We start from the raw sequence: 14,332 nt of genomic DNA on the forward strand, positions 1-14,332 counted from the left end.
GAGAGAGATACAGAGTGGAAGCGAGGGAGGAGATAAAAGAAAATATAAAAGAAAGGAATGGAGGAAGGGGGCAAAGGTAGTGGATGTCATATAAAAAGGATGGGGAAGGAAGGGGGATTGTTAGAAAGAAGAAAAATAAAATCAATCAAAATAAAATCGTAACCAAGACGGAAGCAGGGGAAAAAGAAAATATTGGTGGAAACCAACAGGAAGTCATATAGAGAGAAAGAGAGAGAGAGGAGATAAAGGTGAAAACATTGCTTGGGTTTTTTCCAGCACTGCCAAGAGGAACATTCCCTCCATCAGTGTGGTTGTGATTAGCGTCATGTGAACAGCCCTGTCCTCCTCAGATAGTGAACACACCCCGCCCGCATACGTACTGTATACACGCATATGAAAAGGAGAGATTCTAGCAGGAGTCCAACAAACTATTCTTATTCAAGTAGACAGCCCCGTGTCCTTGATGTAAACACAAACTCACATACACACAAAACACAACCAGCAATACACATACACGCAATCCTGCTTCCCTGTGTCTCTACTCCAAGGTCAGGACTACAGACTTTTGACGTTCCCAGGGCTACAGCCTGTTCAAGGTCAGGGCTACAGCATGTTCAGGAATGTTTCAATTCAAAAGTGTAAGTTACTTTGTACTCTTATTTGCTTTAATTTCACAAAGCTGCACATAACACAGACAGCAAGTCTGTATTACAGAGGCTGGCTGTCAGGTTGTCTACTGGCCTTGTCGGGAGCAGACTACATTGGACTAAGTTTAGCCTGCTAACCCCACATCAGAATTTGTACCTGAGGGTCCCAAAATATTTTGTTCCTGCCTTCTTCCCCCAGGGGATCAATAAAAGGTCCATCTATCTTATGTCCTCACAGCTCACACATTTCAAGTTTCTAAATATGACAATGTGGTATAAATTCCAAAAAGTACAAACCATCTGTATACATATAGACCAGTCTAAGATGACATATATGTGGCCTAAAGACCATCCTGAAGAAATAATTGCATAAACCCATCCTATGAAGCAAGCTGCATGAATCTTGGTCCGCCAAAATGGGACCGGCGACATTTGTAGCCATGGTTTTTATGTTGCTACGCGACGCTCAGCAACATGCACCGCCCCCACCACCACCCAACTAGCCGCCACTCTTCCATCCCTCCAGCCAATCGCAATATATCTTTTTTTTTTAAGCAGCTCAGCATGGCAAAGCGATGACATAAAGCATGTTGCAGGTGCACATTGCAGGGCATTTCATTGTTACTGCGAGCACTGCAATGAAGAGAGAGGAAGGTGGGCGGGGTGGATTTCCACTTCCCTTCTCTACATTAGAGAGAGCAAGAGAGAGAGAGACTTGAACTTCACTTCAGCTTGTAGGACAATTACAAGTGAATGTTTGTCGGGGTGGTCATAGCTATACAGTAAGTAACCCCTGATTTACTTGGTTGTGTAAAGTGTCGCGCACTGAAAACCTCCAGTGTGTGACACCGGCACAAATCAGGCTTAACAAATCAGCCCCCCCCCCCATCTTGTATCTCTGGGCACACAGGTTGACACATTGATTCATCAAATTCTGCACAATGGGCTGCTTGCCAATCTCTCTCTCTTTCAATGTGCTTTCCCTTCGCTAATCGTTCTTTTCCTTCTACTCCGTTCCATCCCACTCTTTTCTCCTCCTCCGCTGAGCTACAACGTATTGCGTGATCGCTCCTCCCCGTCTTTGCTCTCTGCCTCCATTCCTTCCGTCTCTCAGCCCCGTGGCCCCTCTCTCACCCTGGCTCTCTTCTCGGCCTCCAGCCTCTGCATGATCATCATGGTGTCCACGTCCTCATCCTCGTCTTCCTCCTCGTCTTCGTCGCTCTGGTTGGACTCCTGCAGTCGCTTCTGGAACTGCCACTCCAGCATCAGCTTCCTGAGGCGGTCGCTCTCCTCTGCCGTGCGCTCCGGTTTGGCCTGCAGGGAGACACAGCTCCAACATCAGCTCCAATAAAAAGAATAATCACTACTAGTAATACTAATACCGTTAGCAGAGCTGCTGCTACTGTACTACCTGAGTGGTATTTTTCCTAATCTTTAAAAAAAAAGTGAAAATATAAGACAAAAATGCATTGTGTTCTAAGCTCGTATATCTGCTATTTTAAAAAAGAGTCTTAAGTGGTTAAAACTGTCTTATTAGAGGTTATTAGTGCACGAATTTGATGCAACCCATAAAATCTATTTTGTATCGGCAGGAAAAGCATTCTTCAGGTCTTATGGTTGTGTTCAGACGGAATACAACATGACATTTGAGCCCATTACAAGTCAAGAGGCAGTATCATCATTTTCAATAGTATGTCTATTTGTTGTAAGGTTCATTTTCTACCAGTAGCCATGAAACTGAGCAGTCTTCTGTCTCTATGAATTTCTGCTGAAGTTGTACTGAAAAGTTGACTCCAGTGATGGGGCACAATCTGTGAGCTACAATCCTTACTTCCTGATCTTTAGATGCTACTCTCAATGGCCGTGACATTGCCCTTGTTCTATGTGTTTACCACAAAATATCGATCTAGAGTGATACACACAAGTTGAAAAATGTTCCACTTAGTGACATTTCGTCAAAGCAAATAGAGCAACATCCAATGCTGCTATGACCCAATTTGTAAAAAGCCAAGTGATTAAGATGTGTCACCATTTGGCCAGAATACTCCTTTAGAGACACTTTCAGCCTCTCTCCATATCATTACAGCACTGCAATGTAATGCAAAGAATAAGTATAACATTAAACAGATTTTTACTGTGCACCTTCCTACCCTTTGTCTGGAAGAGCTTCCAAAATGGATCCTTACAGGTTTGTAACCCTGAGAGCGTACAAATGGTACATTTTGTTCCATTTATAGTTATACACTCTCATAGTTTGAAAACAACAGCTCTACAGAAACATAAGAGCTGAGGCTAGGGCACAACTGACCTGGAGATCCTGGATCTCCTTGTCTAGCAGATCCACTATGTGGAGCTGCTGCTGTTTCTCTGCCTTCTCGCGGGCGTCTCTCTTCCAGGGGTCGGGGGACAGACTGTCGCTGGAGGACAGCTCCTCCTTGCTGATGGTGATGTACTGCAAGTCCCGTCTCTCGATGGTCCGAGGCTGCTGCTGTGGCAGCAGCTCCCTGATCACTGTGTCCATGCCTAGTGACAAGAATCCCTTCATTTTTAGTACAAAATTGAGCCTGATTTGTACTTCGTTGTACGATGCTGTCGCGCTCCCAAAATAGCCAATCTACAAGTTCAGCTACAGTAAACTAAACCCTACATAATGTACCTCCATGCCTTTTATGCGTTTGTATTTACAGCAGAAAACGCCCAAACAGCATTTATTCCAATGTTTTTACCTGCAGGGCCGCCAGCTGGGCCCGGGGGAGGCACAGCAGAGCGAGGCAGGCTGGCTAGCTTCTCTGGCCTGGACGGAGGGGGTGGCTGTGGCTGGGGGGGCATATAGGGCTGTGGCACAGCCACTGGGGCACCTTGGGGCTGGTGGTGGGGAGGGGGCACTGCTCCTCCATTGTTGTGGGGCTGCACGGGCATGACCGGGTTGGCCCGGATCTGTCCCAGTTTCCTCTCCTGCTCCCGCCTTTTCCTATCCCTGGGGAATCGAAATCATCATAACTCATAACTTAGCCCAATGACTCGAGGAATAATTTTGTAATGCTAAAATACATCATAAATAGATAACAGTAAGTAGTGATCAGTGACAGATGAAACCACTAGAGGGAAGATGTCTAATACGATTAGTGAATTATGTTTTTTAACCTGGATTTTGTAGTTGTACATAAAAAACTAGCCAAACCAGAAGGTTTCAAACTAGCCTACCTCTCTTCCTCCAGGCGGGCTTTCTCCTTCTCGTACCAGCGCTGCTGCTCCTCCCTCTTCTTGCGGTCGGCCGCCTGCTGGGCCGCGGCGGGCGACACGGTGGGCGGTGGCGGCAGGGGCAGGTCAACCTGGGGGTCATAAGGGTCCGGGTAGTGGGCGGGGGGTGGGGGCGGAGGTGGAGGGGGCAGGTCAGAGCGCGAGGGCGGCTGGGCGTGCGGGGGCACGGCGTGGTGAGGCGCGTTGTTGGGCGTCTTCCAGCGGCCCGGCCCGCTCTTGTGGTTCTGGCCCTTGTTGGACGACGAGGACGAGGCAGAGAAGTTGAGGTGCTCCTGGCTGGAGGTGGAAGACTCCACCGACGATGAGACTGGGTGGTGGTTGCCCCAGGGATCCATGCCGCCCACACCTGGGAGACGAGAAGGACACATATGGTGAGAGTCCTTGAACGCATTTGCATGCTTAGTAATGACTCGGTTTTGGTCTTAGCCCCAAAAAAATGCCATGGTTATATCAATACCTTAATCTGCTTATCTTAATCCGGTTAAGGTCTTAATCACTGTAAGCATAATGTGATTACCGGTATGTCATTATGTCACATCCTAGTATTTTTCTGACTGTATATAGCTTTTTTTCTTGGATTGTTTCTATGGTCAAATGGGAGCCTTGTGGACAGGAAAGAACCATATAAGAGCGTATACAGAGATGATAAAATGTTAATTTTGTAATTACTGTACACAGAAAATGTTGCAAGAAATATTCTATTCTGTACCGTTTAGTTGTCCTTAATAAAGAGAGAATAAAAAAGCATAATCTGATTCTTAAAGTGTAAAAATGTACCCTTAAAAGTGTCAATTTTACACCTTTTCTGCTTGGCGTTCAAGTCACCCACGCTTCTCATGCTTAATTCATGCTCTGTGGTATGATGGAGTTGTGGGCCTTAAAGAGCTGATCTACAACAGCTGATCTACAGCTTGTAGATCGCCCATTTTAGGTCTGCATCACTGCCGTACGACAGAGTACTGTATAGCTGGGGCTTCACCTCGCTGGTAGTCCATGTCTCTGTGCTGGTATTCATGGGGACTGTGCTGGTAGTCTGGCTGCTCTCTGGGGTAGAGCTGCTCCTCTCGGTGGTGCTGCGGCTGCATGTGGACCAGGTCCTCCGGCCTCAGGGCGCCCGGTGGGGGGTACAGCTCCTCCTGGGAGTGAGCCACATGCTGGAGGACAGCAGGGTGGTAAGAGGAGAGGTAGGGAAGATGGAGAGATCAATTTGGACATGTATGAATGTGTGTGTGAATGGGTGAATGTAATGCACAATCATTGTAAAGCGCCTTGGATAAAGGCGCATTTACCATTTACTATGACAATGTGATGTGCAGTGCCATTGTACCTGCATGCTGTTGTCGAGGAGTTCGTCAGGCATGCCACCAGGCAGCCTCTCCCTGTCATCCATGCCCTGCCAGTGCTGAGAGGGCCCTGGCCCCTGGCCGTGCCCGGGGGCCACCACCCGGTCCTGGCTCTTGGAGGCTGGGATGGTGAAATATTCCCTGGGGTAGGTCTGTGTGGGGATGGGGTAGGCTTCAGGGCGAGGAGGGGATGGCTCCTCCTGAATGAGGAGATCGTGGGATATAGGGAAAGAAAGTGACATAAGACATCATACAGTAAAAGGGTCTTGGGACAACCTTCATAGGACTTTTCTGGATGTCTATAAAACCCTGGTCCATTATTCTGTCCTATCGATAGATAGCTCACTCAAACGAATCACTCTACAAGCTAGTTACTACAAGCTAGAAGAGATTCAATATCTTCCATCTGCGTTATGAATGACTTGACCTGGTTAAAGACTCTTTGTGGTCAAACATGCCTGTGATTTGATCGATAGCGCATGCCACTTAGGCGAGCTGCAAACCAATTGAGAATTATGAGTAAGTAAGCTAGTGTGGCAGCGTATATATTCAACGCACACACAATTAACACAAAAAAAGAGAAAAAAACACAACTTCAAAGATATCTGCTCCATGGACAGTAGGGCTTCTAACAAATTCCCCATAATAGATATGTGTGACTCATTGCATTAGGCTAACAGAAAACACACACACACTCGTATTTCTGTACTGCGAGCCCTCGTTTGAAGTCTTACGTGCAGCACAGTGGTGGTTAAGCTAAGAACAGACCAAAATAACAGATAATAATTTAAAGAAATTATCATTAGCTGCTGATAGGATAAGTATCATTCACAAAAGTAAAAAGAGATAACGGTATGACCGCATGACCACAGCTGAATAGCCAATCAGAGATGCGGTTAGCTTGCTTGATTAGGATTTATGGTTACTGGCAAAATTAAAACCAGAAAGAGAAAGAGCGCGAGAGAGAGAGATAGCGTTTCTTGCACAGCCTTGGTTTAAACTAGAAGTATTAAATAGTACATGTTACTGGAAGGAATGAGTTCATGGTAAGAGTGCATACCATATAAATAAGGCTAAATTCCTTCCCGCAGCTGGCCCAGGTTCGAATACAACCCGAGGCGCTTTGCTGCATGTCATCCTCACTCTTTCTAAAAGTTAAAAAGCAGTTTCAGGGAAAGGCTCTCACTGCTTTCTCGGGTATACTGTATCCAGTAATACTTTTTAACTTTCATTTATGATGGAATACTGAGATATGAAAGGGTATTTTTCACATTCATTTGTGCTATGGAATGCAGTGCTGGAGAGTGTGCTAAAAATAGATATAGTCCCTTTAGTCTCTTCAGCCCCTGACATCCCCATATGATCTAAATTGTGGCAGATAACTGTTCGGTGAAGGGTAAAACAAATGGCAACAATGATTAACGACCATTTTTATTCAAAACAGGTCTGCTTGGTGTACTAGTATAAGTGCACTAGAGTACTACCCATTAGTCCAACCGATGTGAATTCGCACAGTCTATCTACACACACCCACGTCTATGTAGAGTGTTGGTGTAATGTGTATTAATCAGTCCAGTGTCAACCATCTCTCTCCAGGCCACACACGGCCGAGCAGCACATTCCTCGCCACGGCTACTCACATCGGCACAGAGGTTGCCCGTGGATACGGAAGTGATCTTGCCGGGTCCTCCAGCGTACACAGCCTTGGCTCCAGGACTCTGACCCTGATCTGAGGAAGACAGGAACAGCAGTTAGGAGTTGTACTGTATGCTAACTGTTTTTAGCACCACATGCTCAAATTGCTGTTTAAAATGTCTTTAATCTAAAAAAAAAAGTTAAAGCATACTATATATATATAAAAAGAGTATCAATGGATTATTGTTTCTCTTAAACCATTAAGACCGGGAACGCATCTGTGACATTTTTAGATTTCTTTCTTTGTATTTCTTTGTAATATATTATTAAAGCAAACATTTGTAAAATATATTTGCTCCAGGGATCTTCAGAAGTAAAGATTTGAGCTAAAAAGTTTGTATTCAAAGATTTGCAGAAATGTTCAAGATTTTTTTTAAATAGCAGACCTACAAGCTCATAGCATGGCACTCGCGCTATGAGCTTGTATATCTGCTATTTTTGAATATCCAAAGTATAAAATAATGGTTATAGCTAAAATCTAAAATTATACAGATGCGTTCCCGGACTGAATGGGTTAAGGAACTGATCTAGCATACGTACTGGCTACGTTGGGGCTGGAGCGGTGGTCGGCGCGGTTCTTAAGGAGACGCTCCTCTCCACTCATCTTCTTTGGTTCCGGGTACGAGTCCCAGCCAGCCTGTGGACTCTCTGGAGAGCCATTCTGCACCGTGTTGTTGTACAGCTCAAAGCCCTCACTCTTTGGACGCAACTTCCCATTTTTATCCCGACCGCGGTCCGACGCTGGAGAGATGAGATGAAACGAGAGGAGATGAGAAGTGTGGAAACGAGATTAGATGAAATGAGATGAGGGGGAAAAGATGAGATGAAATGAGATGAGGGGGAAAAGATGAGATGAAACGAGGGGAAAGATGAGATGAAACGAGATGAGATGAAATGAGGGGAGAGGGGAGGAGAGGGTGAAACAGGGGCAAGAAAGTGAAGGCATTAATGGATGGGATGAATAACAAAGGAGGAGAGAAAGCAGTGCAGGAAAAGAGAGGAGCAGAGGAAATAAAATACAAAAATAAAAATATTTAAAGGAGCACATCACCCATTTTCAACCTCATCTTCACCTTACTAATGCTCATTATAAGATGGCACAATTTCCGTCTATGGAAATTGTCCGTCTATGGACAGTTCAGAAACCTGCCTACCAATGACATAATTGGAACTACAGTCTTCCTCTTCCTCGACAGTTAACTGAAATGAACAGACCTGCCTACCCGTCACTGGTAGGAGGCTTCTGAACTGTCCACAGTCCTCCTCTGAGACACAGAGTCAAGTATACAGAAAAGGAGCCATTTTATAATGAGCATTAGTGAGGACCAATTATATGAAGATGGGTGAAGTGGTCCTTTAATTGTCAATTCACCAATTCCCACAAAACAGACCCAGGTTGCACTCTGGTGTGTTAGTTGCATCAGTAAGTTCACTGTGCCAACTCCTGGATGACCAGGATAAGTGGAACAGCCACTGTCTGCACTTCCAAAATATTGCGGTCTGGAGAGAATTTGAGTGAAACGCCCCTTAAGCGTCAAAGTGGACCACAGGCCAGCTAGGCCAAAGGACGTCTTTAATGAATATGAGGTCACATTCCAACGGACAAAGTCCAGAACACAGCCAGAAGCACATTAAACAGACACACTGTGTGTGTGTGTGTGTGTGTGTGTGTGTGTGTGTGTGCCTATGCATGTGCGTGTGTGTTCATGCTTTCAGCCTCTCACGCCACGGACACACACACACTTACTTAGAGGCACAAAATGCTAGCGGTAGCCACAAACAGTAATTACGTCTTTAGTCACGCAAACTGGAACAGTGTGGTGGAGTTTTACTAGCCAACAGAATGGATGACAACAAGGACGGACATTGTCTGGACATGTCTGCTACTCTTCACTTGCTTTCTCTGTAAAGTTCACACATAACATGCATGCATGCATGTACACAGACACTACATGATACGAGAATACTGTGAGATGTGAACAAAACGGGATTTGTCTCTGTGGAATTGATTTCCAAACTTCAAAGTCAAAGATTCATTTTGGCGCAAACTTAAAGTTAGAGAGAGAAGTGAGATTAAATGACTGAAGGGTCGTTTGTGCCCTCAGTTTAGGGAATGTGACCCGCTGTTGTAGGGGAGTGAATGTCTGGTTTAGGCTTAGTCCATGACGATATTATTCAGCTATCCTTGCTTCAGGGACAGGCTGAGGTTTGCATCCGGGTGGTCCCTGGTTCTAATCCCCATTTTGCAGAGGTTGTGTGGCATTTACAGTATCAGATAAAACAAAAAGGTCCCAGGTTTGATTCCCGGCCCCAGCAACGTGTCGAGGTGTCCCTGAGCAAGACATTTCACCTCTAACTACTCCCCCTTGTGCTCAAGTCTGACCACTTGAGCAGCAATCAGCTGGGTTAAGCGGAAAATGTAATTTCCCCCACGGGATCAAATAGGTCTAATTATTACTAGTATTGTATCTCAATTGTACCCTTGACCTATGATGCATGACCCAAAACATAATCTCTTCAGAGTAGTCTACTAATCAGTCTCACCAAGTTTCATTAATATCTGCCCATCCATTCTCAACCTATCTTGCAAGCAAACAAAAAGCGCACACGTAAACAGTACATATTACAATACCCTGCCACACATCACTGTGGGCAGGGTAAAAATCCAAAACAAAACAGCACGTATGCAGAGAAAAGCTTCTTCCTGGGTGAACAAAGGTTAAAAAGACAGTGAGCATGGAGTGTTTGTGTTTTCTAACCTCTAGGCATCATAGGGCTAGGTTGATTGAGTAAGGTAGCCAAGCCGTGGTAGATGGCTCCTTGTTTAGCCACCTCGAGAGTGACCACAGCACCTGTCCTGGTCATCAACTCTGCAGCCCTGAGGAAGAAAGGAGAAGACCAGAGAGAAGTATATTAGAGAGAGAGCGAAAGGAGGAATGTTAACCCAACACAGGCATTTAATGCAAACAACAGTGAGTACGCTCTAGGCCTAATGCCATTGTTTTGTCTATTCCACATCCTGTCCATTCACACTCCATTAAAACTGACATTTCCTTTGGCTAGCCAGCTAGGTTAATACGAGCCGCACCAACCAAGCAGGAGGCGTCTGCTTCTGCTGTTGCTATTTAAATCACATTAAACAATTCACAAATTCTTTCCACAATTTCCACACCACATTCTCTCCCCCACTTAACACAGGTTTGTGCTGAGAGGGAGACCATTAAAGGGGGAACACAGGCGGAAGGCAATGGAGGGGTTTTTCACAACATGTTAGAGTTCTCACAGAGAATGTAAAGTGGATCAGCCCACCAGTGCCAAGTCCACTATTTTTTTCACCAGTCAAAACAGCTAATATTTCTGACAATCACTTGGCATGTGTGGTTTTGCCTTTTCCAAATACAGAACGGCATTTCACCTCTTCTTTTTTTCCTCATTTCCCACAGCGGTTCATTTGCCACACAGCTCCAAGCTGCTCGTTATGAACCAGCGGAAACTGGGGTTTTAATTGGCTGAGGAACATTTCTCACAGGCCAGACCCAAAGTCACTTTACTTTACATTCAATCCCGATTCCTGCCGGAAAACACATGCATTCACACACACATACACACACGCAGGGTAGAAGTTCCAAGTGGTTGAAGGGCAGACGTAAAAGACGTAATGAGCCACATGTCTTCTATTGGATGGGACTCTGGGAATGTAAACTTCAACTATTTCCCAACTATGGAGCACAAAACACTCTTTTATTGACTATGCACTGCTCTCCAAAGCCACATTAGGAAACTTAACATAGTTCGGATAACACACACAAACATGCACAACCTGGGTGGAACTGTATTTACACAAGGTTTTTGTCCCATTTGTTTGAGCAATGTAGTGCAACACAACTGTTTTCTTACAATTGCAGGAGTGTATTTGAAAGGCAAATTAGCATGGTTATCTTTGACTGATAATTTTAATCTGAAATTATCCTGCTAAAATGTGTGGTATGTAACACAGGTTAAAATGAACACTATCCCACGCCAGCACTGGATCACAAGACCGTACATGTTGATCTCAATAACAAAGGATTTATATGAATGGGCGGCAGCCACTTTTAAGCTCTTTGAATGTGGCTACCAAATACACACACACACACTTCATAGAGGTCATTCCAGTGTAACTCTATAAGCCTATGCTTGGTTCTGGGTGGTTTCCTTCAGTCACGGTTGTGCTTTGGAAAAAGAGACAGTATTGTCATATCTGCGAGATCTGAGATACTGTTGTTCACAGTTGGATGAGAGTGTATGTGCATGTTACACTTATCAATATCATCTCCACATGGTGGTGGTACAGCGACTACAGCCCAAAGATCCTTTTCCATGAAAATATTGTTGTATGTGTTCAACTGGCACGACTCTAGTTTTTATTATTTATTATGTATTTGAACACCGACAGATATATAATATAACATTTTGTATAACATTTTCAAAAAGATAACTACTTTACTTTCTGCTTAACTGCTGATTTTTGGACTATAATGAAGATAAAGACCCCAGCATTAACATATATTAAACTGCATTAAAGCACCCAGGCTATATGTAGCTGCTTTTTTAAGCCTTTCATGTGCCCCCATCTGAAGCCATTTAAAGACTTTTATACATAGATCCACAGACACACTGGTACACCTGTTCATGGACTAAACCCTGTTAGGCCTGAGTTATACCGACAATAGCCGATCTACAAGCTCACAACGCGTTGCAGCAAGACATCTTGTGAGCTTGTTGATCTACTTTTGGCACGCGACACTGCGCGCAACGGCAAATAAATCAAGCCTTACAAGGATATAAAACTCAGGACTATGATGTCTCACGTATCTCACCTTTCCTGTGACAGGCCCACCAGACTGCGACCATCCACACTCAGCAACTGGTCCCCCGCTGCAAGACGCCCATCCTGCACCCAGGAAGTGAGACAGAGAGAGAGACAGACAGCAGGAAAAGATACAGAGAGACAGACAGAGAGTGAGAGAGAGAGAGATGTACAGTACTGTAGAGCAGGGTGTACACTGTTCCTTGTGGTTTCAGACGAGGTCACTCGAGTCATCATGAAGTAATCATCCAAAAGCAGCCACTGTGTCGCCTGTGAATGAGTGTGTGTGTGTGTGTGTGTGTGTGTGTGTGTGTGCATGCTCACCATGTCCGCCGCCCCTCCTTTGACAACAGACTTTATGTAAATCCCCAATTTTTCTTGACCAGCACCCTGGAGAGAGAGAGAAAGGGAGGGACAGAGGGAGAGGTTGAAAGACAGAGAGGCAAAGGGAGATCACATTAGAAGAAATCAATGGGCACAACAATTAAAAAAGTTTCTGTTTATTATCAAACAATAAATGCACGTGCGTGTGGTTAGTACATTATTACAAAAATATTTTCCACATCACCCAAACTTTCTTCAATAAAGTTTCAAATCATTTTAGCCCTTAAAACTGGGTAGAAAGTGCCCAACAGCAACAACCACAGCAAATTGGAAACCTCTCAATTGAAATCAGTGTAGCCCATTTAGAACCCAGTCAAATACTCCAGAGCCACAGTTAACGTACAGTCCTATCAATCAGAGACAACAAATCAGAGAAAAGTACAGTATCACATGGTGTTACAAGTAGGCCTGTCACAATTATTACATAGTCGCAATTATTTGAGATAATCACAATTACTTTGCATAATCGTCATAATCGTTTCCATGTTGAAAAATGTTCACACATTTCAAACATTTTCCAAAAATAGTGGAAATGTGCCGGTCTGACACGTTAAAATTATTATATATTTCAGATATTTGCCATACTTTCTTTTTAACAAAGCCTGACAATTAATCGTCAAGTAAATTTGCTGATCGTTGACAGCCCTAGTTAGAACTTGTGTAACTTATCAAGGACATATAGAACTTAGCTGTCCCAGTAGATCCTGTGTCTGCCGACACAAAGCCTCATCTATGGGCTGAGACAAGCCAATGTATGCCTTTGTGTGTGTGTATGTGAGAGACGCTACTTTTGAACTTGTGCTAGATGGCTGTGGTGGGCTTATTTCCTGTAGCCACAGGCTTTTTGGTGTTAATACCCAGCATCTAAATGGTACTATTCATCATTAGTCTAGATGTCAAACAGTGTAGTGCTGTATTCTCTCCATTTCGGGCTCATCTGTCAATTTTAACCGAACTCATGTCTCCCAGTGGAATGAAGAGGTCATGGCATTTACTGAACACACTGACACACACATGTCGTGAAATGGATCAACCCGTATAACAATCTGACTATATCTTACACAGTTAAATCATTAGTGTAAATCTATCCATTTGTATTGCTGAGAGTGTACAAAATGTATCCCAGTGTACCCATGAGGGTCCATTGGGTTACATTTGTCAACTCTTTGAGTAACACTGAGGATGTTATGGTGTACACAACTCACGTGTCGTTTGCAAACCAAACTCTAGCTCTGTACAGCAATGTGTGGTCTGGGACGTTATGCGATATATGCCGTCAGGCGTCAAATACTTGGGAGTTGGTGTTGTATGTCCAGAGTTTTAGATTTCCACATCTGCATGGGATTTCAGCACTGTATTTTAGTGTTCCAAACAGATGGCTGATTGCTCATGAATGGATCATGGATCATGAAATCCACCCTCTCAGATTGTAACAATATGACAAATTTAACTGCGCAAACCGTGGTATCATTTAACATCACAGGATTCACTACCTACTGGGCAGTTGCTGGGAGTGTTGACTCTTTTCAGGTGTTTGCGTGTGTGGGGGGCCCAGTTTTACTTAACACCAGTTTGTAGACAGCTCGCTGTGCTCAGAACAGTGCCATTTTTTCACAACAAAAGTCAAGCGGCACGATCGCTATCCAACATCAGCTATCTACTAATCCTTCAATGCAGTTATGTAATAGAGGTTGCTGCCACACTGGGTTTTAACTTGTTAATAAAACCCCTCATTAACCCTGGCATCCCTATTTTGTGCATGTCATCATAGGAGACATAATGATGTCATAATTGTTTGAAAAAAATAAAAATACAAATGCAGCATGCAGCAGCCGGCGGACCACGGCCACGTTAGTCTGACTCAGACATAACCATAAACAAACCTGATACGCCCATATATAGGCAGGACCACAGCCACGTCACTCTGACATAACCATGAAGTTTATAACAATATGACAAATTTCAGACATGGCATAAACATGCGCCCATACAGTATATAGGCATGTCACTATGACTCAGCCATAACCATAAACAAACCTGATACGCACATACAGTATATAGGCATATCACTATGACTCAGACATAACCATAAACAAACCTGGTATGCCCATATATAGGCATATATGGAGATCCGGTTGAGAGCCACAGATCCG

At 44.2% G+C, this 14,332-nt stretch overlaps 1 protein-coding gene across 6 annotated transcripts in view; it reads right to left on the minus strand.

The window, feature by feature from the left end:
- Nucleotides 1-14,332, minus strand: part of afdna (afadin, adherens junction formation factor a) — a 115,135-nt gene that overhangs the window by 11,224 nt on the left and 89,579 nt on the right. For all 6 annotated transcript variants that reach the window (XM_084081672.1, XM_084081668.1, XM_084081669.1 and 3 more), the window contains 11 exons: nt 12,120-12,185; nt 11,806-11,879; nt 9,706-9,824; nt 7,487-7,687; nt 6,892-6,980; nt 5,236-5,451; nt 4,888-5,062; nt 3,852-4,254; nt 3,374-3,624; nt 2,956-3,170; nt 1,782-1,961 (listed from right to left, as the gene is read on the minus strand). In XM_084081672.1, coding sequence (XP_083937798.1) covers nt 1,782-1,961; nt 2,956-3,170; nt 3,374-3,624; nt 3,852-4,254; nt 4,888-5,062; nt 5,236-5,451; nt 6,892-6,980; nt 7,487-7,687; nt 9,706-9,824; nt 11,806-11,879; nt 12,120-12,185 — 1,989 coding nt within the window. The remainder of the gene's footprint in view (nt 1-1,781; nt 1,962-2,955; nt 3,171-3,373; nt 3,625-3,851; nt 4,255-4,887; nt 5,063-5,235; nt 5,452-6,891; nt 6,981-7,486; nt 7,688-9,705; nt 9,825-11,805; nt 11,880-12,119; nt 12,186-14,332) is intronic.

Source organism: Gymnoscopelus microlampas (genome assembly GCF_963454915.1).
Source record: "Gymnoscopelus microlampas genome assembly, chromosome: 16".
Lineage (NCBI taxonomy): Eukaryota > Metazoa > Chordata > Actinopteri > Myctophiformes > Myctophidae > Gymnoscopelus > Gymnoscopelus microlampas.